This window comes from Mustelus asterias, chromosome 5 (genome assembly GCF_964213995.1).
Source record: "Mustelus asterias chromosome 5, sMusAst1.hap1.1, whole genome shotgun sequence".
NCBI classification, from domain to species: domain Eukaryota; kingdom Metazoa; phylum Chordata; class Chondrichthyes; order Carcharhiniformes; family Triakidae; genus Mustelus; species Mustelus asterias.
Genome location: NC_135805.1, coordinates 142,310,880 through 142,334,112, shown reverse-complemented (window position 1 = coordinate 142,334,112; position 23,233 = coordinate 142,310,880). Strand labels below are relative to the sequence as shown.

The following is a 23,233-nucleotide window of genomic DNA, read 5'->3' as shown; positions in this document are numbered from 1 at the left end:
CTTAATATGGCAGAGCAGATTGTCTGGATGGGGTATGTGCAGGTTTATTGGAGAGCCCTCATGAACACATCGGCAGTACATGTCTATATTTCGATCCTCTCTGGCTCAGCGTAATTGAGCTGGAGTGGGAGTTGGAGACTTCCCAGTACATAATAGAGGGGCACATTATCTGGACAGTTTGCTGCGGACTTCAGTCACATCTCGTGGAGAAGTGCACGTGTAGAATGAGGTTGCTGACACCTATCATTAATGTATTATAGAATCCTCCAGCGCAGAAGGAGACCATTCAGCGCATTGAGTCTGTAATGATCACAATCCCACCCAGGCCCTATCCCATAATGCCATGATTTACCCTAGCTAGTCCCCCGACACTAAGGGGTAATTTAGCATGGCCAATCCACCTAACCCACACATCTTTGGGCTGTGGGAGGAAACCAGAGTACCCAGAGGAAACCTACACACACGGAGAGAACATGCAAACTCCACACAGACAGTGACCTGAGGCTGGAATTGGAACACAGGTCCCTGGTGCTGTGAAGCAGCAGTGCTAACCACCGTGCAGCCCTGTGGGTGGAATAGAGGATGCACTTCTGTAGAAATTGATCCTATTCAACATAGGTGCTAAGGATAATAAGCTTTGGAAGCACAGCCAGGATATCGGTCATGGCGCATTGGGACAGAAGGCTATCCAAGACTGGGAGAGGTGCAGAATGGCAATTTGTAGGAAATTCACTAATCAGCACGACAGGTAGCATTCTTTGTGGGCGGGATCAAGAGGTCCATGTGGTATGTTGGCAGCCAAGTGTCAGGGTGAGGGGCATCTCAAACTCTCTAGAAAGTATGTTGGAGCTGGGGCAGGGGAAGGATTGAGCCATTGTGACCCATGTTAGGAAGAGTAAACGAGAGTCCTGTTTGGAGTATGCCAGGAGCTCAGAGTGAAAGGATAAGAGCTTGGTGGAGGCATAAGCAAGTTAAGGAAATGAATGGTTGGCTGATTGAGAGTGTTTGGGAAGAGGGTTTCCATTGCGTGGAATGTTGACAAGCGCTGGGACAGGAAGGAACTGTGCTGTTGAAGTGGGCTATTCTGAACTGGGCTGGAGCCAAGGTCCAAGTGGAAAGAAATTGAGGTGGGAGGGAGGCTTCATAAGGAAAAGTAAATAGTTCAAGAACAAACTAAAAGACGAAAAGAGTAGAGTAACGTGCTTTAAGCAGGTAAAGAGAAAACTAAAAGGTGCAATATGAAACTAGGAGGAATCTCAAAAAATGAGAGTAAAACAGTAGGGTTGAAGCACAGGTAGTCAAAATACAACTTCAAATAAAAAACGTGGAGTATAAAAACAAATTAAATGAATTGCAGACACAAATTCAACTTGGAAGGGTTAATGAGCATAGGCATTGCTGAGACATGGCTGTAAGATGTTCAGCGGTGGGAACTAAATATTATAAGTCCGTAAGGTATAGGAGCAGAATTAGGCCATTCGGCCCATCGAGTCTGCACCACCATTCGATCATGGCTGATATGCTCCTCATCCCCATTTTCCTGCCTATAAGTAAATATATCAGGCCAAAAGGTCTCCCGAAAATATGCAAAATGGTAATGCTTCCTCCCCTATTAGTCTGTAAATAATATATCTCAGAAACAGATTTCAACAAAATTTGACATGCAGGGTATGGAACGGAAGAACTGATTTGTTTTTAATGGTGATCCAGATCCTGGAATTTTGCAAAGTAGGGAAATTTTACTTTTTTAGGATGTTGTAGGTTCATTTAGAATGTTCTGGATTGTTCTAGAATGTTGTGGATTGTCTCAGCTGCTCTGGAACTTACCATAGCTGTCAAAATGTGAGCAGTGTTTTCAGAGCAGGTTGTTTGTTGTGAATTGACCTGAAATCTCCTCATGGAGATTGAAGCTCATTTTTTTAAATAAAAGATTTATTTTGTTCAGCCTTGTAGTTACAGCGCATCAACCAGGTGTGGGAAAGCCTCAAAGAAGAGCTATATAAGACCCTCGTCAGACCCCACTTGGAGTACTGTGCTCAGTTCTGGTCGCCTCATTACAGGAAGGATGTGGAAAAGATTGAAAGGGTGTAGAGGAGATTTACAAGGATGTTGCCTGGATTGAGTGGCATGCCTTATGAGGATAGGCTGAGGGAGCTCGGTCTTTTCTCCTTGGAGAGACGTAGGATGAAAGGAGACCTAATAGAGGTATGTAAGATGTTGAGAGGCATAGATCGGGTGGACTCTGAGGCTTTTTCCCAGGGTGGAAATGGCTGCTATGAGAGGACACAGGTTTAAGGTGCTGGGGGATAGGTACAGGGGAAATGTTAGGGGTAAGTTTTTCACACAGAGGGTGGTGAGCAAGTGGAATCGGCTGCCGTCAGTGGTGGTGGAGGCAAACTCAGTAGGGTCTTTTAAGAGACTCCTGGATGAGTACATGGGACTTAATAGGATGGAGGGTTATAGGTAGGCCTAAAAGGTAGGGATATGTTCGGCACATCTTGTGGGCCGAAGGGCCTGTTTTGTGCTGTAGTTTTTCTATGTTTCTATGAGCTGTGTAATTGTAACAACATTGAGTTAACACAGTGTGGCGGGGATATGCATTCTACTCGAGTGACCTCTTCTCTTGCTAAGAATGAAATCACTTTAATGATGTGAGGAGTAAGCAGGCAGTGGAGACTTTATGGGCAGAATTATAAAATAACAAAGGGAGTTTTATGTAGACGCCCCCCCCCCGACAGTAACTGTGAAGTGGAAGATTATATAAATGCAGAGATTCGATCAGCAGGCCAGACCTCCCAAAAACTAGTATTGAATTAAAAACAGTCTCTCAAAATTAATGTAAACAAAATAACAAAGAAGAAAATAACTTGAAAGCATAACCATATCCCCAGGACCAGATGGTTTCTATTCCGACGTTTTAAAAGAAGGAAGTAAGGACATTGCAATGCCCTAACTATAATCTTGCAAAAGATCTCTGAATTCAGAAGCCCTTTTTAAACTGGAGAATTGTGCATGTCACCCCATTATTTAAGAAAGGCGAGAGGGAAACCAGACAAGTATAGTTGGGAAACTCGTAAAAGTATATTATTAGGAATAGGGTGACTGACCAGCTTGAATAATTACACTCCTGCAACCAATTGTAAAAAGAGTAAGGCATGCTTGACTTGAAGTTTTTTCAAGATGTGACTAAAGTAATGGACAGAGAGATTTATCTGGACTTCCAGAATACATAAAGTTCCTCTCAAGAGGGGAACTTATCATAGAATCGTACAACGCAGCAGAGGCCCATCGAGTCTGCACTGACACGTTAGAAACACTTGAACTCCCACCATCTGCCAGCACTTGGCCTATAGCCCTGAATGATATGACGTCCCAAGTGCTCATCCAGATACTTTTTAAAGGATGTGAGGCAATCTGCCTCCACAGCCCTCCCAGGCAGCGCATTCCAGATCGTCACCACCCTCTGGGTAAAAAACATTTTCCTCACATTCCCCACCCCCCCCCCCCCCACCCCCACCCCCACAAACCTCCTGCCCCTCACCTTGAACCTATGTCCCTTCGTGACTGACCCTTTAAGAGGAACAGCTGCTCCTTATCCACTCTGTCCATGCCTCTCATAATTTTGTATATTTCGATCAGGCCGCGCCTCAGCCTTCTCTGCTCCAACGAAAAGAACCCAAACCTGTCCAATCTCTCTTCATAATTTAAATGTTCTATCCCAAGCAGCATCCTAGTAAATCTCCTCTGCACCCCCTCCAGTGCAATCACATCCTTCTGATAATGTGGCGACCAGAACTGCACACAGTACTCCAGCTGTGGCCTCACCAAAGTTCTACACAATTCCAACGTGACTTCCCTGCTTTTGTAATCTATGCCTCAATTGATAAAGGCAAGTTCCCATCCTACTAACATGTCCTTCCATTTTCAGAGATCTATGGACAAACACATCAATGTCCCTTTTTTCCACAGAACTTCATACCATTCATTGAATCCTTTCTTGTCAAATTACTCCTTCCAAAGTGTATCACCTCACACTTTTCAGGGTTAAATTCCATCTGCCATTTATCTGCCCATTTGACCATTCCGTCTATATCTTTTGTAGCCCAAGACACTCCACCTCACTGTTAACCACCTGTCTAATCTTTATGTCATCTGCAAACTTACTATCCCTACCCCCACATAGTCATCAATGTCATTCATATAAATGATGAATAATAGGGGGCCCATCACAGATCCCTGTGGTACACCACTGGACACTGACGTCCAGTCACTAAAGCAGCCTTGTATTATCACCCTCTGTCTCCGACAACTGAGCCAATTTTGAATCCAAATTACCCTGTATCCCATGTGAATTTAACTTCTTTACAAGTCTCCCACGTTGGACCTTGTCAAGACTTTGCTGAAATCCATGTAAGCTACATGGACTGTACTACCCTCGTCTACACACCTGGTCACCTCCTCAAAAAATTCAATCAAATTTGTTAGGCATGACCTCCCTCTGACGAAGCCATGCTGACTATCCCTGATCAAGCTTGGCCTCTCCGAGTGGAGCTAGGTGCTCTCCTTCAGAAGTTTCTCTAATAGTTTCCCTACCACCGACGTGAGACTGGTCTGTAGTTCCCTGGTTTATCTCTGCAACCCTTCTTAAATAGCGGAACCACATTAGCTGTTCTCCAGTCATCTGGCCCCTACCCCCGTGGCCAGAGAGGAATTGAAAATTCCTTACGAAAGACTTGGCAGGAGATGAAGCTCACACAGTTGAAGACTAATTATTGACTTGCTTAGACAATTGGTTGAGCAGCAGGAGACAATAGAGCTTATGGGATAAAGGTAAAATGTTGCAGATGCTGGAATCTGAAACAAATTGAAAATGCTGCAAAATCTCAGCAGGTCTGACAGCATCTGCAAAGAGAATAGAGCCAACGTTTTGAGTCTGAGGTAATGGGCAGGTGTATTAATTGGCATCATGTGTGCAGTGGTGTCCCTCAAGGATCTGTGTTGGGACCAGAGCTATTTGACGCATTTATCAACAACTGAGAAGATGGGATGGAAAGCCACCAACCAATTGCTGAATACACAAATTTAGGTGGCATTGTAAGCAGTGTAGATGGAAACGTAAAATTGTAAAGAGACAATGGATTGAGTGGGCAAGAGTGAAAATGGATTTTGATAAGACAAATATGAAGTGATCCAATTTGGACCGGAAGAGGATAGAACAGGTTTCTTGGCAAGTGGTAAGAAGCTAGAAACAGTGAAGGTCCAAAGAAATGAGGAGTTCCATGTTATAAATCATTACAATGTCAGAGCAGGTACAAAAAATGATCAAGAAAGGCTAATGGAACGATGGCATATTAATCTAGAGGATTAGAATAGAAAGGGATTGAAGGTATGTCACAGCTATGCAAAGACCAGTTAGACCTCACCAAGAGTATCGTAAGCAGTTCTGGGCATCCTTGGAAGGATATATTGACATTGGAGGGAGAGTGTAGATTTATCAGAATAATTCTTGGTTAAATTATGAGAAAAGATTACACAAAAGAGTGTTGAATTTCATGGAATTTAGATGGCTAAGTGGCGATGTGATCAAAGTAGTCAAGGGAACAGGGTAGATCGAAACCTTCTGCTGGTTATGGAGTGTAGGGATAGGAGCCATGTCGTACAAACTAGAATCGTGTCTTTCAGGAATGAAGTTAGAAAATGCTTCTAAGTGTTAAGGACGGACAAAATTTGGAACTCTCCCACAAATGATGATTTTTTATTCTATGATTGAGAGATTTTTAACGAGGTGTTGAAGGAAAAGGGGTAAAAGCGGGTATATAAGAGTATGGTCAAGTTCAGATTATCTCATGGCATTACAGAACAGGCTCAAGGAGCTAAATAACCTAATCCTGTTTCTTAGTTCCTCCGAGTTACTCTCTCAAAACTTTATCAAGTGCATTTCCCTTTCCTAAAACTGTGACTCTATAATCATAATCTGGGGTAAATATCCGGGGGTGAATAATGGTATTAAATTCTGATGATGAATACTGACGTAAATTGCCCCCATTCCCCGACTTCTCCCTCCACTCTCGCTCAGACAAAGAGAACAAAGAACAATACAGCACAGGAACAGGCCCTTCGGCCCTCCAAGCCCGCGCCGCTCCCCGGTCCAGGATTGAATCCTGAATCCAGGATCCCCGCCCAATTTTCCAGCCTATCTACATACCAATATCCTATCCACCGAGCTGTCCCTCACAGCTACGATGCTTTGTTCATTACAACCTATTAACTTACCCCCACCCCCCCATTCCAGACCATGTGATCTCCAGGGAGAGGCGAAAACCCAGAGTGAAAAACCCCAGGGCCAATATGGGGAAAAAAAAATCTGGGAAATTCCTCTCCGACCCCCTGAGGCGATCGAAACGAGTCCAGGAGATCACAATGGCCCCGATCGGAAAATGCTTCCCAACCCTAGTCATTTCCACTTCCACGAACACCATATGAATTCCCTGCCCCCGAGACAGGTTCCCAACTATCCGCAGTCTCACTCTGTACTGGCACCAGCAAGATGATCGTAGAATGAAGCCTTGAAACGAGAAACCAGGAACAATTAGCCCGCGCCGCTCCCTGGTCCAAACTAGACCACTCTTTTGTATCCCTCCATTCCCACTCCGTTCATATAGCTGTCTAGATAAGTCTTAAACGTTCCCAGTGTGTCCGCCTCCACCACCTTGCCCGGCAACACATTCCAGGCCCCCACGACCCTCTGTGTGAAATATGTCCTTCTGATATCTGTGTTAAACCTCCCCCCCTTCGTGCAGGTAGAGGGCGAATGATTGCCGTCAGTGCTGTGCAGTTTAATATGGAGCTGCAGGGAGCTCAGCTGCTTCTCCTGATTCCACTTTATGGAAGCAGCGGAAGTTGGCACTTTCTTCTAGAGTGGTTTATCTGCTGAGTATCCGATGAAAGTTCCCAAGCCAGGCACAACACCAACTGTTATCACTTACAATTCAGTTTCACAAAGGGAGCTTGAAATAGGTGATAGTCCCACATTGGCTTACCTAGAGGATCGATTCCATGTTTCAGGAGCATAAGTGGAGCATAATGTGAATACATGCTGACTGGCATATCGAAGCCTTAGCCCATTTTACTCTGCATTAAGACACTGTGAGATCCGATTTGATTTATTATTGTCGCAAGTATGGGGCGGCATGGTGGCACAATGGTTAGCATTGCTGCCTCACAGCGCCAGGGTCCCAGGTTCAATTCCAACCTCGGGTCACTGTCTGTGCGGAGTTTGCAAATTCTCCCCGTGTCTGCGTGGGTTTTCTCCGGGTGCTCCGGTTTCCTCCCGCAGTCCAAAGATGTGCAGGTTAGGTTGTTTCCCATGCTGAATTGAGCCTGTTGTCAGGGGGATTAGCAGGGTAAATGTGTAGGGTTGCAGGAGTAGGGCCTGGGGTGAGATTGTGGTCGGTGCAGACTCGATGGGCTGAATGGTCCCCTGTGGGGATTCTATGATAATTCCATCTGTGACTTTTATGATAATTCTATGTATTGGGATACAGTGAAAATATTGTTTCTTGCGCACATTACAGACAAAGCACACTGTTCATAGAGTACATAGGGGAGAAGCAAAGGAGAGGGTGCAGAATGTAGTGTTACAGTCATAGCTAGGGTGTAGAGAATGATCAACTTAATATAAGGTAGGTCTATTCAGAGATCTGATGGCAGCGGGAAAGAAGCTGTTCTTGAGTTGGTTGGTACGTGACCTCAGACTTTTGTATCTTTTTCCTGACGGAAGAAGGTGGAAGAGGGTATATCCAGGGTGAGTGAGGCAACGGGAATTGTAGACGGAGTCAATGGATGGGAGGCTGGTTTGCGTGATGGGTGGGAACTTATCAGTTTAAGTATGGAACAGAAGCAGAGATCATTGGCACGACATGCAGGGCTCACTGGGTTTCTGGTGTCCAGGACTTTCCCAACATTGTCTAAACCGATCCCACTGATTCCACCCTGTTCCAATAATCTGCTGTGGAGTGTGCAAGGCCCTACTGTATGGAAGGGCCTTACTGTAACAACATCAAAGGAAGTGGGTTTGGTCCAAGCATTGAGAGATAGATGGAACTGTATGGCAAGACAGCTTTAAATCAGACAAGAAACTACAGTTCTTTGTTTAACAACACTGTCTAGCTCAGGGGTTGATATAACATTCATGTCTGTTTAGGTCGAGGCGGATCTAAAATACGTGAGCTGGAGGAAGCGTCAGGATCCAAAATACAGGTAGGAATTGATGAGATCTTCAAAACTAGAATTCATTCTGATCTCGATACGTAGAAAAAAGAATCAGTAGTCGGTCATTCGGCCCTTTGAGCCTGCTCTGCCACTTATAATCATGGCTAATCAACAAATTAAACACCCTGATTCCCCCCCCCCCCCCCCCACATATCCCGTTAGCCCCAAGAGCCATATCTAATTTCTTCAAATCACACAACATTTTGGCCTCAACTACTTTCTGTGCTAGTGAATTGCACCGATTCATCATTCTCTGAGTGAAGACATTTCTCCTCACCTCAGCCCACCCCTTATTCTCAAAAAATGACCTCTAGTTCTGGACTCCCCCACCACTGGGGACATTCGTTCTGAATCTACCCTATTAGAATTTTATAAATTTCTATGAGATTCCCTCTCACTCTCCTAAACACCAGTGAATACAATCCTAACCAACTTAGCCTCTCCTCATATGACAGACCTGCCATCCCAGGAATCAGCCTGGTAAACCTTCGCTGCACTCCCTCTATAGCAAGGACATCCTTCCTCAAAACTGCACAAAATACTCCATTTGTGGCCTCACCAGTACCCTATACAATTGTAGTAAAACATCTCTATTCCAATATGCAAATCCTCGCTATGAACACCAACATACCATTTGCCTTCTTTACTACCTGCTGTACCTGCATAATTACTTTCAGCGACTCTGTTGTTATTTGTTCATGGGATGTGAGTGCCACTGGCTGCGCCAGCATTTATTGCCCTTCCCTGAAGGCAGTTATGAGTCAACCACATTACTGTGGCTCTGGAGTCACATGTAGGCCAGACTAGGTAAGGACGGCAGATTTCCTTGCCTAAAGGAGAGCAGTGAACCAGATGGGCTTTTACGATAATCGACATTGGTTTCATGGTCAACATTAGACTTTTAATTCCAGATTTTTATTGAATTCAAATTTCACCATCTGCTGTGGTGGGATTCGAAACCAGGTCCACAGAGCATTACCTTGGGGCTCTGGATTACTAGTCCAGTGACAATACCACCAAACCACTGCCTCCCCTTTTGTTACTTAGTTCAGATCTTTGGTTACTTGGCAGAATAGTTATTACAAAAGCATTTGACACAGATGTTGCCCCATCTGGCTCTCTTCAGAGAGCTGGAACTGTGATTGCATAGAATTCCCACAGTGCAGAAGCAGGCCATTTGGCCCATCGAGTCAGAACCGACTCTCCGATGGAGCGTCCCACCTAGGCCCTAACAACGGACCCCCACGTATTTACCCCACTAATCCCCCTAAGCTACGCATCTTGGGACACAAAGGGGCAGTTTAGCCTGACCACTCCACCTAACCTGCACATCTTTGGGCTCCACTCTTCCTGTTGTACTTAGAGGACAAGTAAAGGGATACTTTGATGTAATGGGGGCATTCCAGGGTCTGGAGAGCAGATGAAAGGTACGGATATTGAATAGGATTGTGGTGCTCAGCCTGATACTGAGTAACCTTGGTATCTAGTGACGTTCAGAAGATCTAGATCGAAGAATTCAAAATCATGTGGGGTCTGGGCAGAGTAGATCGGGAGAAACTGTTCCCAGTGGTGGAAAGATCGTGAGGCAGAGGGCAAAGCTTTTAAGATAATTGGCAAAAGAAGCAGTGGCAACATGAGAAGAATCCTTTTCAAGCAGTGGGTGGTTTGGCTCTGAGATGCACTGCCTGTGAGTGGCGCAGATGGGGACAGTTAAGGCCTTCAGAAGGGAATTGAAAAAGGAAACATTTCCAGGGCTATGGGGAGAAGGTCAGCATAGGCTCAATGGACTGAATGGCCTCCTAGGTTGTGACCATTCTATCATTCATCTAGTGTGTAGGCAGTCAGAAGACACTGTTGAAAACGAGGATGTTTAACTAAACATTCAATGTGAATCTTACCTCTTGAATGCAATAGTGTAGAAGCAATATTTTATCAACTGAAAACATAAACCATCAATTCTAATACGTTCCTGAGAACAGGAGAACCACCAATTGGAGCATTGCAGTGAGTAAAAAGATTGTCTGCCTCTTGTAACAGAACTGAGGTTCTTTCATAGAATCCCTACAGTGCAGAAAGAGGCCATTTGGCCCACCGAACCTGCACATCCTTGGAGTGTGGGAGGAAATCGGAGCACCTGGAGGAAACCCATGCAGACACGGGGAGAATGTGCAGACTCCACACACTGACCCAATCCGGGAATCGAACTCGAATCCCTGGCTCTGGGAGGCAGCAGTGCTAACCACTGTGCCACCTATCAAATGTTAAAGGCATTCATTGTAACCGATGGTGAGAGCAGCTCACCAATGCTCCAAACCGAAACGCATGCGATTGAGAAAGAGATTGGAGCCCGTTACCCTGTCCGAAAATGTCAACGCAAGCAAGGACTAAAATAAGCTGCTTTGCCCCGTTCTGGGGCACTGTCTGTATTTCTCTCTTTTTCATGCTAGATATTAAAAGGAGACTTTGAAGTGGAAGTGAAGCTCTTTGGCAGCCACGCAGCCCAGCTGAAAGCCAAGGAGCTGATTGAGAATATTGTTGAAAGGAGGAATACAGACGAGTGGAATGGAGCTCGGAGGACTGACCGAAGTGAGTCTGGGAGGTCTTTGTACAAAGGCCACGCGCTTCTTTTTTTGGTTGAAATGTTTGATCGCATTGGATCAACTTTATTGCAAAGTTGTTGTGGGGGCGGGGGAGAAAGAGTGGGGAGCATGCGCAGTGACATGGGGTGGGCAGTGGAGGTAGTGTCATATTGCCTCACCATGGGATGGGGTTAAGGATTGCCTCCACTGATAGAACGAATAGAGTCATCACATTGGGGCAGCACAGTGGTCAGCAGTGCTGCCTCACAGCGCCAGGGACCTGGGTTCGATTCCCGGCTCGGGTCAGTGTCTGTGTGGAGTTTGCACGTTCACCCCGTGTCTGTGTGAGTTTCCTCCGGGTGCTCCGGTTTCCTCCCACAGTCTAAAGATGTGTGGGTTCGGCGGATTGGCCATGCTAAAATGCCCCTTAGTGTCATGGGGACTAGCTAGGGTAAATGCACAGGATTATGGGGATAGGGCCTGGGTGGGATTGTATTCGGTGCAGGCTCGATGGGCCGAATGGCCTCCTTTTGCACTGTAGGGATTCTATGTGGCGACAACTCATTCTGACATCCCAGATGTGAAAAGAAAGTCAGTCTGTCGGAAATGTGTGTTAAATGTTTGATTTCTTCCCTCCTTCTCTGAAGGCTTTGCACCGAAATTCAGCAGTGGCGCAAGGAGCGGCTCGGACACTTACGCAGCCAAGTGTGGCAGCGCGAATGCGCCCCGTCCTGTCATCAACTGGAACTCATTGCGGGAGAACAAGGAGAAATACGAGGCTATGAAGTGGGCTGGTTAGTATTTCACTCCTGCCTCACTTCCCAAACACTCCGAAACCTTGCTCACCAGTCTCATATCCCGAGCCCATATTAAACTTGACCCGACAGAATCAGATTTACCAATAATAACTTTCTCTCTTTGCATGAAGGCCTTTCACCGATGAAAAAAAACTTCTACATCGAGGCTGAGACAGTTGTTAATTTGACAACAGAAGAAGTTACAAATTGGAGGTAATGTTTTTTTCTGGAATCTGATTATATGAATTCAGAGATGTGTATTCCAAAACATTTTCGAGTGATTTGAACTTGACTCCAACAAGTAAAAAAAACCTAAAGGTTTCCCTTTCCCTCCTGCAAGTTCTCTTGTCTTTATCCTGCTGCCTGGTCTCCAGACCTCCCTGGCCAACACTCAGTGGTGATTTTGCTAAGCTGAAGCTTACAATCGGCCAAGATGCAGTATCTGCTGCATTTCCACTCTCATATCGGAACAGATTGCTTTACAAGTGTAAAGGGCGGCACAGTGGTTACCACTGCTGCCTCACAGCGCCAACGACCCAGGTTCAATTCAAGCCTCGGGTCAGTTTGTGTGTGTGGAGTTTTGCACATTCTTCCCGTGTCTGCGTGCGTTTCCTCCGGGTGCTCCGGTTTCCTCCCACAGTCCAGAGATGTGCAGGTTAGGTTGATTGGCCATGCTAAATTGACCCTTGTGTTAGGGGGATTAGCAGGATAATATGTGGGGTTACGGGAATAGGGCCTGGGTGGGATTGTGGTCAGTACAGACTCAATGGGCCGAATGGCCTCCATCCGTACTGCAGGGATTCTGTGATTCTAAGCGTCAGTCAATGTTCGCTCTAAGCAGCCTGAATGTTCCCAGCAGACAGAGTACAAACCAGCCCCTTTCAGTTAGCTGTACATGCACAGCCATGCAAAGTAATTTCAAGGGCCTTGTCACTTAAATGAATTGGCTGGAAACTCCAAACAACTGGCAAGAGGGTTTGGTTGGTCATGTCTCAGCGAACAGGATTCTTGCCTCTGTCGCTGAAGTTTTTGTTCAGATCCTACCTTAGTGATTTAAGCACCGTCCGAGGGGCGGTGCCGAGGGAGGGACCCCATCGTCGGAGGGGCAGTAGCGAGGGAGGGACCCCACTGTCAGAGGGTGGTGCCGAGGGAGGGACCCCACTGTCAGAGGGTGGTGCCGAGGGAGGGACCCCACCGTCAGAGGGGTGTGCCAAGGGAGGGCTGCAGCATTGAAGGGGTGGTACAGGGGGAGGGCCACACCTTTGGAGGTGCCACTTTTCAGATGAGGTGAAAACCGTTGAGGGACCGCTCTGTCCATTCAGGTGGATGTAAAATATCCTGTGGCACTATTTTGAGTAGAGTAAGAAGTCTCTCAACACCAGGTTAAAGTCCAACAGGTTTATTTGGTAGCAAAGCCACAAACTTTCGAAGCGCTGCTCCTTCATCAGTTGAGTGGGAGTTCTGTTCACAAACAGGGCATATAAAGACACAAACTCAATTTACAAAATAATGATTGGAATGCGAGTCTTTACAGGTAATCAAGTCTTAAAGGTACAGACAATGTGAGTGGAGAGAGGGTTAAGCACAGGTTAAAGAGATGTGTATTGTCTCCAGACAGTTCAGTTAGTGAGATTTTGCAAGCCCAGGCAAATCATAGAGGTTACAGATAGTGTGGAATGTACCCAAGATCCTGGTTGAGGCCGTCCTCGTGTGTGTGGAACTTGGCTATCAGTTTCTGCTCAGCGATTCTGTGTTGTCGTGTGTTGTGAAGGCCGCCTTGGAGAACACTTACCAAAGATCAGAGGCTGAATGCCCATGACTGCTAAAGTGTTCCCCAACAAGGAGGGAACAGTCTTGCCTGGTGATTGTCGAGCGGTGTTCATTCATCCAGGTTGTGCGGTTGTTTGAAGGACGGTGGGGTCCCTCTCCCAGCACTGCCCATCTATTGGTAGGGTCCCTCCCTCGGCACCACCCCTCTGGTGGTGCTTAAACAACCGCACAACCTCAACAGATCATTTTCCGCAGCAAACTACCCAGCCTTCAGGAGAACAGTGACCATGACACCACACAACCCTGCCACAGCAACCTCTGCAGGACGTGCTGGATCATCGACACGGATGCCATCATCTCACGTGAGAACACCATCCACCAGGTCCACGGTACATACTCTTGCAACTCGGCCAACGTTGTCTACCTGATACGCTGCAGGAAAGGATGTCCCGAGGCATGGTACATTGGGGAAACCATGCAGACGCTACGACAACGGATGAATGAACACCGCTCGACAATCACCAGGCAAGAGTGTTCTCTTCCAGTCGGGGAACACTTCAGCAGTCACGGGCATTCAGCCTCTGATCTTCGGGTAAGCGTTCTCCAAGGCGGCCTTCACAACACACGACAACACAGAATCGCTGAGCAGAAACTGATAGCCAAGTTCCACACACATGAGGACGGCCTCAACCAGGATCTTGGGTTCATTCCACACTATCTGTAACCTCTATGATTTGCCTGGGCTTGCAAAATCTCACTAACTGCCCTGGCTGGAGACAATACAAATCTCTTTAACCTGTGCTTAACCCTCTCTCCACTCACTGTCTGTACCTGTAAAGACTTGATTACCTGTAAATATTCGCATTCCAACCATTATCTTGTAAATTGAGTTTGTGTCTTTATGTGCCCTGTTTGTGAACAGAACTCCTCACTCACCTGATGAAGGGGCAGCGCTCCGAAAGCTTGTGGCTTTTGCTACCAAATAAACCTGTTGGACTTTAACCTGGTGTTGTGAGACTTCTTACTGTATTTACCCCAGTCCAACGCCGGCATCTCCACATCATGGCACTATTTTGAAGCGAGGTTAATATCTGGTCGATATTTATCCTTCAGTCAGCGTCACTATGTCACATTACCTGATCATTCGTTTCATTGCTGGTTTTGGGATCTTACTATGTACAAATTGGCAGCTCAGTTTCTTCCAAAGAAAATATTTAATTGGCTTTGAAGCAGTTTGGAGCATTCTAAGTTGGCACAAGTAAGGGCAGCACAGTGGTTAGCACTGCTGCCTTACAGCGCCAGGGACCTGGGTTCGATTTCCGGCTTGGGTCACTGTCTGTCTGGAGCCTACACATTCTCTCTGTGTCCATGTGGCTTTCCTCCGGGTGCTGCGGTTTCCTCCCACAGTCCGAAAGACATGCTGGGTAAGCGCATTGGCCATGCTAAATCCTCCCTCGGTGTACCCGAACAAGTGAGGGAGTGTCGCTACTGGGGGATTTTCACAATAACTTCATTGCAGTTTTAATGTAAGCCTACTTGTGACACTAATAAATAAACTTTTAAGGTGCTATATTAATGCAGTTATTTCCTTGTATACTTGCTACATCTCCGGGCAAGGGGAAGGAGTGGCCGGTCTCGTACAACTGTGCTTAATTGATTGGGCTGTTGTACAAATCTTGGATTCAAAAGCTTGAAGCAAGTAGATTTAATTTGGAGTTGGAAATTGTGGTGGTGTTTGAGTGGTGGTATTTGCACACTCGCTGTTATCAGCTGTTGACATGCTCTCCATTAAGTGGAATATGGCAGGCTTCTCACTGACAGCCAAGGAGAGTTATTGCTTTTGCCATCTGTGTTTTGGTGACTTGCTTTGCCCTCACTGCTACACAAATGTCAAGTGATTGTTCTGGCAGATGTTGTTCTGTTTTGTGTCGTCAGGTCTAAGTAAAGACCTTCCTGAGTGCTGTATTTGTTGGAAAGCTGCAGCAGGAGTGACTTGGTGTTTGTGAGGAAGGAACTGGGCCTGAGTTTCATATTCTGGCTCCGGGTCTAGGTGGACCCTTCACACAAGCAGTTCCAGGTGGATCAGGGTCAGGAGGTCATTGTCTTAAAGCAACACTCTCCATTAAACAGCCCAGTCTCTGAGGAGTCATTTTGGATAGGGAGTTGCCTCATGACCAGATGGGAAGAGCTGATAGCTGTAAAGTTATCAATCTCTTTCAATCCCTCTCTTGGCAAGAGTGCTGTATTTACTCTTAACAGTTCTTGTCATCCCACCCTGAGAGAGAGCAAGCCAGACATTTGAACTTTTCAGTCCTTCCTTTGACCTGTGCTACTTCTGTTCTGGTCATTGTATTCAGCCTACTGCGTGTTCATTTAAATTAAAATTGTGCAAAATATTCCCTCTTGTTCATTTAAAATTAATTTGAACAAATTAGAAGACAGTTCCACTTTTTTGGAATCAAACAACTTCCACTTGGCTGTATTTAGGCAGCACAGTGGTTAGCGCTGCTGCCTCACAACGCCGGGGACCCAGATTCGATTCCTGGCTTGGGTCACTGTCTGTGCGGAGTCTGCACGTTCTCCCCATAGCTGTATGGATTTCCTCCCACAGTCCGAAAGACGTGCTGGTTAGGTGCATTGGCCGTGCTAAATTCTTCCTCAGTGTACCCGAACAGGCGCCGGAATGTGGCAACTGGGGGATTTTCACAGTAACTTCATTGCAGTGTTAATGTAAGCCTACTTGTGACACTAATAAATAAACTTAAAACTTAAACTTATATTGCATATTTTACCCAAAGAGCAAAGTTCACATTTTTGTGTTGTAGAGTCGAGTTTATGCATAATTTTGTTTATTTTTATTTGTTTGAGTTAAAAGCCACGTTGGTATGGAGGGAGTGAGTGAAACACCACAACTTTTTGTGAACACCCTACTGGTTACATGTTGGTAAAGGTATTAATAATGTGAAACTTGCTGATGACACTAAGCTTCATGGTGAAGTGTGCGTTGGAACTAACAGATGCCCTCAAAACATTTGCAGTCAAATTAGTATCCTTTATTGCAACAATACTTCCTTAAGGAGTCACAGGTGGACAGAGTGGTGAAGAAGGCATTCTGCATCCTTGGTTTCATTGGTCAGAACATTGAATACAGGAGTTGGGACATCTTGTTGAAGTTGTACAAGACATTGGTAAGGCCACACTTGGAATACTGTGTGCAGTTCTGGTCACCCTATTATAGAAAGGTAATTATTAAACGAGAAAGAGTGCAGAAAAGATTTACTAGGATGCTACTGGGACTTGATGGATTGAGTTATAAGGAGAGGCTGGATAGACAGACTTTTTTCTCTGAAGCATAGGAGGCTGAGGGGTGATCTTATAGAGGTCTATGAAATAATGAGGGGCACAGATCAGCTAGACAGTAAATATCTTTTCCCAATTGTAGGGGAGTCTAAAACTAGACGGCATAGGTTTAAAGTGAGAGGGGAGAGATACAAAAGTGTCCAGAGGGGCAACTTTTTCACACACCCAGAGGTAGTAGTAGAGGCGGGTATAATTTTGTCTTTTAAAAAGCATTTCGATAATTACATGGGTATGATGGGTATAGAGGGATATGGGCCAAATGCAGGCAATTGGGACTAGCTTAGGGTTTTTTTAAAAAAGGGCAGCATGGACAAGTTGGGCCGAAGGGCCTGTTTCCATGCTGTAAACCTCTATGACTCTAAATGCTTGATTTCAAATTGTTTTCCCATCAAAGGCTTTAAGAGAATCAAAACTTCCCACTCTAGGAAAAGCTACACAAAGCTGTCAATTTGTAAGAACAGCCAACAGGTTTTGTCAAGAATCTAGTGTTTTCAGTCATAGAATATGAAAGTCTAATTGGGAACAGTATTTCCTGAGCTGAAAAAGCAGGTTTACATTTGATTGGCTCAATATTATTCAAGGAATAAACACTTCATAACGGCTAGATTCCCAGGAAATTAGTTCAGCATCTACCTTTCTCAGACCATAGCTTCCTAATTATGTGAAAATGTCCCAATTGGACCAGTAGCATTGAATTATAGAATCCTACAGTGCACAAGGAGGCCATTCGGCCCATTGTGAATGCACCAACCACAATCCCATCCAGGCCCTATCCCCATAACCCCGTGCATTTACCCTAGCTAGTCCCCCTGACACTAAGGGTCAACCTAGCATGGCTAATCCACCTAATCAGCATGTCTTTCGGACTGTGGGAGGAAACTGGAGCACCCGGAGGAAACCCACACAGACACAGAGAGAATGTGCAAACTCCACACAGACAGTGACCCAAGCCGGGAATCGAACCCAGGTCCTGGGCGCTGTGAAGCAGCAGTGCTAACTACTGTGCCATCATGCCGCCCCTATGAATCTGAGCATTCTCCATAGAACTCTATTAGAACACGTGTCATTTCTGAAGTGCAGTATTCATAAAGTTTCATTCGACTGACAGTATTCAGTAAATAACTGAGGCAAATCTGCTGATTTCTTTGTTATGTAGTTTTACTGAAATATTTTTTTATTCGTGGGACATGGGAGTCGCTGGCTGGCCAGCATTTATTGCCCATCCCTAGTTGCCCAAGGGCAGTTGAGAGTCCGCCACATTACTGTGGCTCTGGAGTCACATGTAGGCCAGGTAAGGATGGCAGATTTCCTTCCTTAAAGGATATTAATGAACCAGATGGGTTTTTCCGACAATAGATTCATGGTCAACAGTAAATTCTTCATTCCAGATTTTTTTTATTGAATTCAAATTCCACCATCTGCCATGGTGGGATTTGAACCCAGGTCCTCAGATAGTTAGTTGAGTTTCTGGATTAATAGTCTAATGACAATACCACCAGGCCATCGCCTCCCCCAATTTTATAACCGCTGTTCCTTAGCCTGAGTTTGGACATGAGCCATTGGAGTAGAACAATGTAGTGATTCTTGAGGGTATAGACTGTTATCATCATCATTTCTAGAATCAATACTAATGCATTCTTTTAATTCATCTGACAGCTTTTCTAAAACGTCTTCATTTCAATCAGCAAAGCTATATCTTTAGGAAAAAGAATAGCTTTCGCATAATAGGTGCTGTCAAATTATTGTTCCGCCATTTCGTCGCAGTTTTGTCACCTCTCCCAAGCTATTCCGTAAAGAAACCATCTCTCCAGCCGGAATAGCTTCGCTGGGCTCCCTTTTATCTTCCGCTGTTTGTAATCCACCAACCACCCCCATCACTATTAGTTACAGGTGTATCACGTGTTCTGATCCCCACACACCCCCACTGTCTCCCCCCTACATCAAGCACTGCCCACCAAATAAATCCTTCAACAAACTCACCCCTTAAATTGACCAAAATATTCCAGACGGAGTAAAGGGCATGGACCGCACTCAAAGTATCTAGATTGAGGGAAAGCACTGAGATTAATTTAAATGGGGACATACCAAATGCAGAAATATCCAGGGAACACCAACAAAACATACATTTATCTTCAGAAACCTGTTCTCTGCAAGCAAAAGAAATATGTTCAATTCTAATGCCTTTTTTCAATTACCCGGGAGATTGGGGAGCCCATTGTTGCTTTCCCCATGGCAACACCTCAGCCCATCAGCATTCACTTGCCAAACAATCAGTCATGCTTTCTCCTGTTGTCTAAATTGTTGTGATTGTTTTAAATTTGGCATTCTTGCAGTTGTTCTGATGAGTGCAGGGTGAAAAACTTCAGCAACCTGTCTCTTTTTTCAGCAACATTCAAGCTCTGTATTTTCAGTCAATCCGTTGGCTGCCCGTGCTTGCCCTCTGAGACTTCATTCATATTCCATCATGTATTGACAGGGTTTCCAGATACAAAGGGCCCCTATATCCACACTGTGCCACTGTCAGCAGCGAACCTATCGTTTAGTCACCATTACAGCTTATTTCACTATGAACAGCAACTTTTTAACAGCCAATCGCATTGAGAAATCAGTATCGATTTGGAAACTAATTATTTGGATGATTCCTGGATTTGGGACTCCGTGCCTTTAATCTAGATTCACACAACCAAATCTATTTTCCGAATGCTTCGTTCTTTGTAAGATAAATGAAGAATAAAGAACTAAATCAATGTCACCTTCGTGCAGTTTCATGGGCATAAACTGAAATGTGTCTTACCCCGACATGGGCCTGTGGGTGCGCCCGCCCCAACGTGGTCCTGCAAATTAATGTGTGTTCAGGTGAATATGTATTTTAGCAACAAATTTGGCGGAGCAATTGCCATACTCCTTTTTGAACACGGCCTGCCATTTGAGCAACGGGCCTGACTGTGAGAATCCCTCTTGACCGAACATCCTTGGATAAGTAAGTCACGGAGAGTTGCAGGGATGTCACCAATGCATATTCCCCTTCCTGTGCTTGAGACAATGGGCAGCGGCATTTTCCCATCCCAGCTGCCACGGGAATCATAGCGGGCAGGGGAGATGGACCAAGCAAAGGTCCGTTGACCTCAGGTGGGATTTTCCAGTCTTGGGGTGAGCAAGGCCAGAAAGTCCACTGGGTGCAGTCCACTGGATTAGGTGGATTAGTCCACCCAATCCAATGGACTGCACCTTTCACTGTTGCCCATTCTAGTTTGTTGAAGATTCTTTTTGTGGAGGATTTTCTTGAGGTGAGACTGATGTCTGTCTTTTAGATAATGCCTGGAAACTCCCTGGTGTTTAAAACCATAAAATATAGGAGCAGAATTAGGCCATTCAGCCCATCGAGTCTGCTCTGCCATTCAATCATGGCTGATAAGTTTATCAACCCCATTCTCCCACCTTTTCCCTGTAACCTTTGAACCCCTTACCAACCAAGAACCTATCTATCTCTGTCTCAAATACACTCAATGCCCTGGCCTCCATAACCTTCTGTGGCAATGAATTTCATAGATTCACCACTCTCTGGCTGAAGAAATTCCTCCTCCTCTCAGTTCTAAAGGTTTGTCCCTTTACTCTGAGACTGTGCCGTCGGATCCTAGTCTCTCCTCCTATTGGAAACACCTTCCCCACGTCCACCCTATCCAGGCCTTTTCAGTATTCTGTAAATTCCAATGAGATTTCCCCCTCATCCTTCTAAGCTCCATCGAGTACAGACCCAGAGTCCTCAAACGCTCCTCGTACATCAAGCCTTTCATTCCCAGGATCATTTCTCATGAACTTCCTCTGGACCCTCTCCAAGGCCAACACATCCTTCCTTAGATACGGGGCCCAAAATTGCTCACAATACTCCAAATGTGGTCTGACCTGTGGTTTGAGACCTTAACCATACTTTCTGAACAGCTGCATTTTGGTAAAATGGGGGAGATATCCCTGACATGATAGAATGGTGCCTTATATTAGAGGAGGTGATGGCCTAGTGGTATTATCGCTGCACTAATAATCCAGGAACTCAGCTAATGCTCTGGAGACCCAGGTTCAAATCCCACCACGGCAGCTGGTGGAATTTGAATTCAATTTTTTTAAAATCTGGAATTAAGAATCTACCGATGAAACCATTGTCGATTGTCACAAAAACCCATCTGGTTCACTAATGTCCTTTAGGGAAGGAAATCTGCCGTCCTTACCTGGTCTGGCCTACATGTAACTCCAAAGCCACAGCAATGTGGTTGACTCTCAACTACCTTCGAGCAACGAGGGATGGGCAATAAATGCTGGCCGGCCAGCGACGCCCATGTCCCACGAATGAATTTTTTTAAAAACTGCTACACGTAGCTTTTGGTTTGATGTTCTTTCCTCCAGCTGGTACGATGGGGAGGTACCAGGATTTTCCAATTAAAAGCAGAGAGAGTTTCATCTTCCCAATGCCCGCTCACAACTGGTTTTAAAAACAACTATTGGCCCCAAGATCTGACTAGGGTTGGAAGGGGATATTGGAAGCTGATGTATTCTTTCAAATTTTTTTTTTAAAGTTGTGGTATGTCTTAAAATGTTGACCACACGGGTCTCTCTGAACTGACTCGCTTGTTTTAATAGAAAGTTAAACAACAATATAATCTGCGAAGACATGACTGAAAGCAAAAAGCGACATGTTCCGAATCCAGTGCGCACCTTTCTGGAAGCGTTTCAGCATTATCCAGAGATCATGGCCAATATTAAGAGAGTCGGGTTCCAGCGGCCAACGCCTATCCAGGTACTGAAACTTCACCTTTTATTCAACTGCTTTCCTGTACGCTGGCCGTTCTTAAAGATTTAATGCTGTTGTGTATGGATTGTATTCATGTTTCAGTCTCAGGCGTGGCCGGTAATTCTACTGGGGATTGACTTGATTGGAATAGCGCAGACTGGAACTGGTAAAACCCTGGCGTATCTCTTACCTGGGTTCATCCACCTGGACCTGCAGCCAATGTAAGTGACTTTGCTGTTTTCCACGTTGCTTTCTGACACTAAAATTCCATCTCCTTTCTTCCTCCTCCGCCGCTCCCATTGTTAACCTTCTGTGTCCTCCACTTCCAGCCGGGCCTGAGGGAGGCATATCTCCTCCGATACGCAATCAGCTGAGTACAGGAGCGGTGCACCGTGTGGTGAGGCCAACTCTGCTGCTTTTTTTGCCGTGATTGTCCCCACCAGCCTGCTGAAAACTGGCAAAAACAACAACAAAAAACACACAAGCCAATGGCGATTGTATTGGCTTCACCACTTGGGCAGCACATTCCAGTCCCTGGCAATATCGAGAAACCGGAGTCAGGAGTAGAACAGGACAGTACCAGGGTCAGGAAGACGAGGAATGAAAAAGCAGTGGGTTAGGTGACAGAGTATGGATTGTAGGAGAGAAATTGCCAAGAGAGGAAGAGAGTTCTACAACATGGGGGTGCGTGTGTGCGTTCGTTCGTTCGTTCGGTGCACAGTGGTTAGCACTGCTGCCTCACAGCGCCAGGGACCCAGGCTCAATTCCCGGCTCTGGTCACTGTCTATGTGGAGTTTGCACCTTCTCCCCATGTCGGTGTAAGTTTCCTCTGGGTGCTCCCGCTTCATCCCACACTCCAAAGATGTGCAGGTTAGATGGATTGGCCATGGTAAGTTGCCCCTTAGTGTCAGGGGGATTAGCTAGGGTAAATACATGGGGTTACGGGGCTGGGCCTGAGTGGGATTGATGTCAGTGCAGGTTCGATGTGCCAAATGGCCTCCTGCCCTGTAGGGATTCTATGAGATAGATCAAGACATCTTTATTTGAACACCATGAGGATAGGGTATTTAAGGTTGTCTATTTAGTACTTTGGAAGATTAAAAGGGTGTTCTGGGAAGTAGTTTGCATTGGTTTGCTGCATAATAGCATGAGGGTGCCGATTTGGTACAGTGGTTAACGCCATTGCCTCACAGCGCCAGGAACCCGGGTTCGATTCCCGGCTTGGGTCACTGTCTGTGCAGAGTCTGCACGTTCTCCCCGTGTCTGCGTGGGTTTCCTCCGGGTGCTCCAGTTTCCTCCCACAGTCCGAAAGATGTGCTGGTTAGATACATTGGCCATGCTAAATTCTCCCTCAGTGTACCTGAACAGGCGTCGGAGTGTGGCGGCTAGAGGATTTTCACAGTAACTTCATTGCGGTGTTAATGTAAGCCTTCTGGTGACACTAATAAATACACTTAAACTTCAGATCAGTAACTCCTCAGCCACAGAATTGGAAGTCTTGAATGCAGATGGATGCTGAGCTATTGAGGTAGTAGAAGATGCAAAGTCCTTCATGCAAAGAGGCTAAATATTTGAGAAAGGAGAATGCAGACGTCAGTGGAATGGAACTGTGGGGAAAGCTCATTCAAAGAGCGATTACAGGGGTGGAGGGGAGTGGGCCAGAGGGGGGAGCG

General features: G+C 45.7%; 1 protein-coding gene across 1 annotated transcript in view; it reads left to right on the top strand.

Annotated features, from left to right (window-relative positions):
- The window catches only part of ddx43 (DEAD (Asp-Glu-Ala-Asp) box polypeptide 43), a 65,633-nt gene that overhangs the window by 6,328 nt on the left and 36,072 nt on the right, over window positions 1-23,233 (top strand). The window contains exons 2-7 of the mRNA XM_078213432.1: window positions 8,204-8,259; window positions 10,719-10,857; window positions 11,498-11,644; window positions 11,779-11,860; window positions 21,410-21,566; window positions 21,663-21,781. Of these exons, the coding sequence (XP_078069558.1) occupies window positions 8,204-8,259; window positions 10,719-10,857; window positions 11,498-11,644; window positions 11,779-11,860; window positions 21,410-21,566; window positions 21,663-21,781 (700 nt within the window). The remainder of the gene's footprint in view (window positions 1-8,203; window positions 8,260-10,718; window positions 10,858-11,497; window positions 11,645-11,778; window positions 11,861-21,409; window positions 21,567-21,662; window positions 21,782-23,233) is intronic.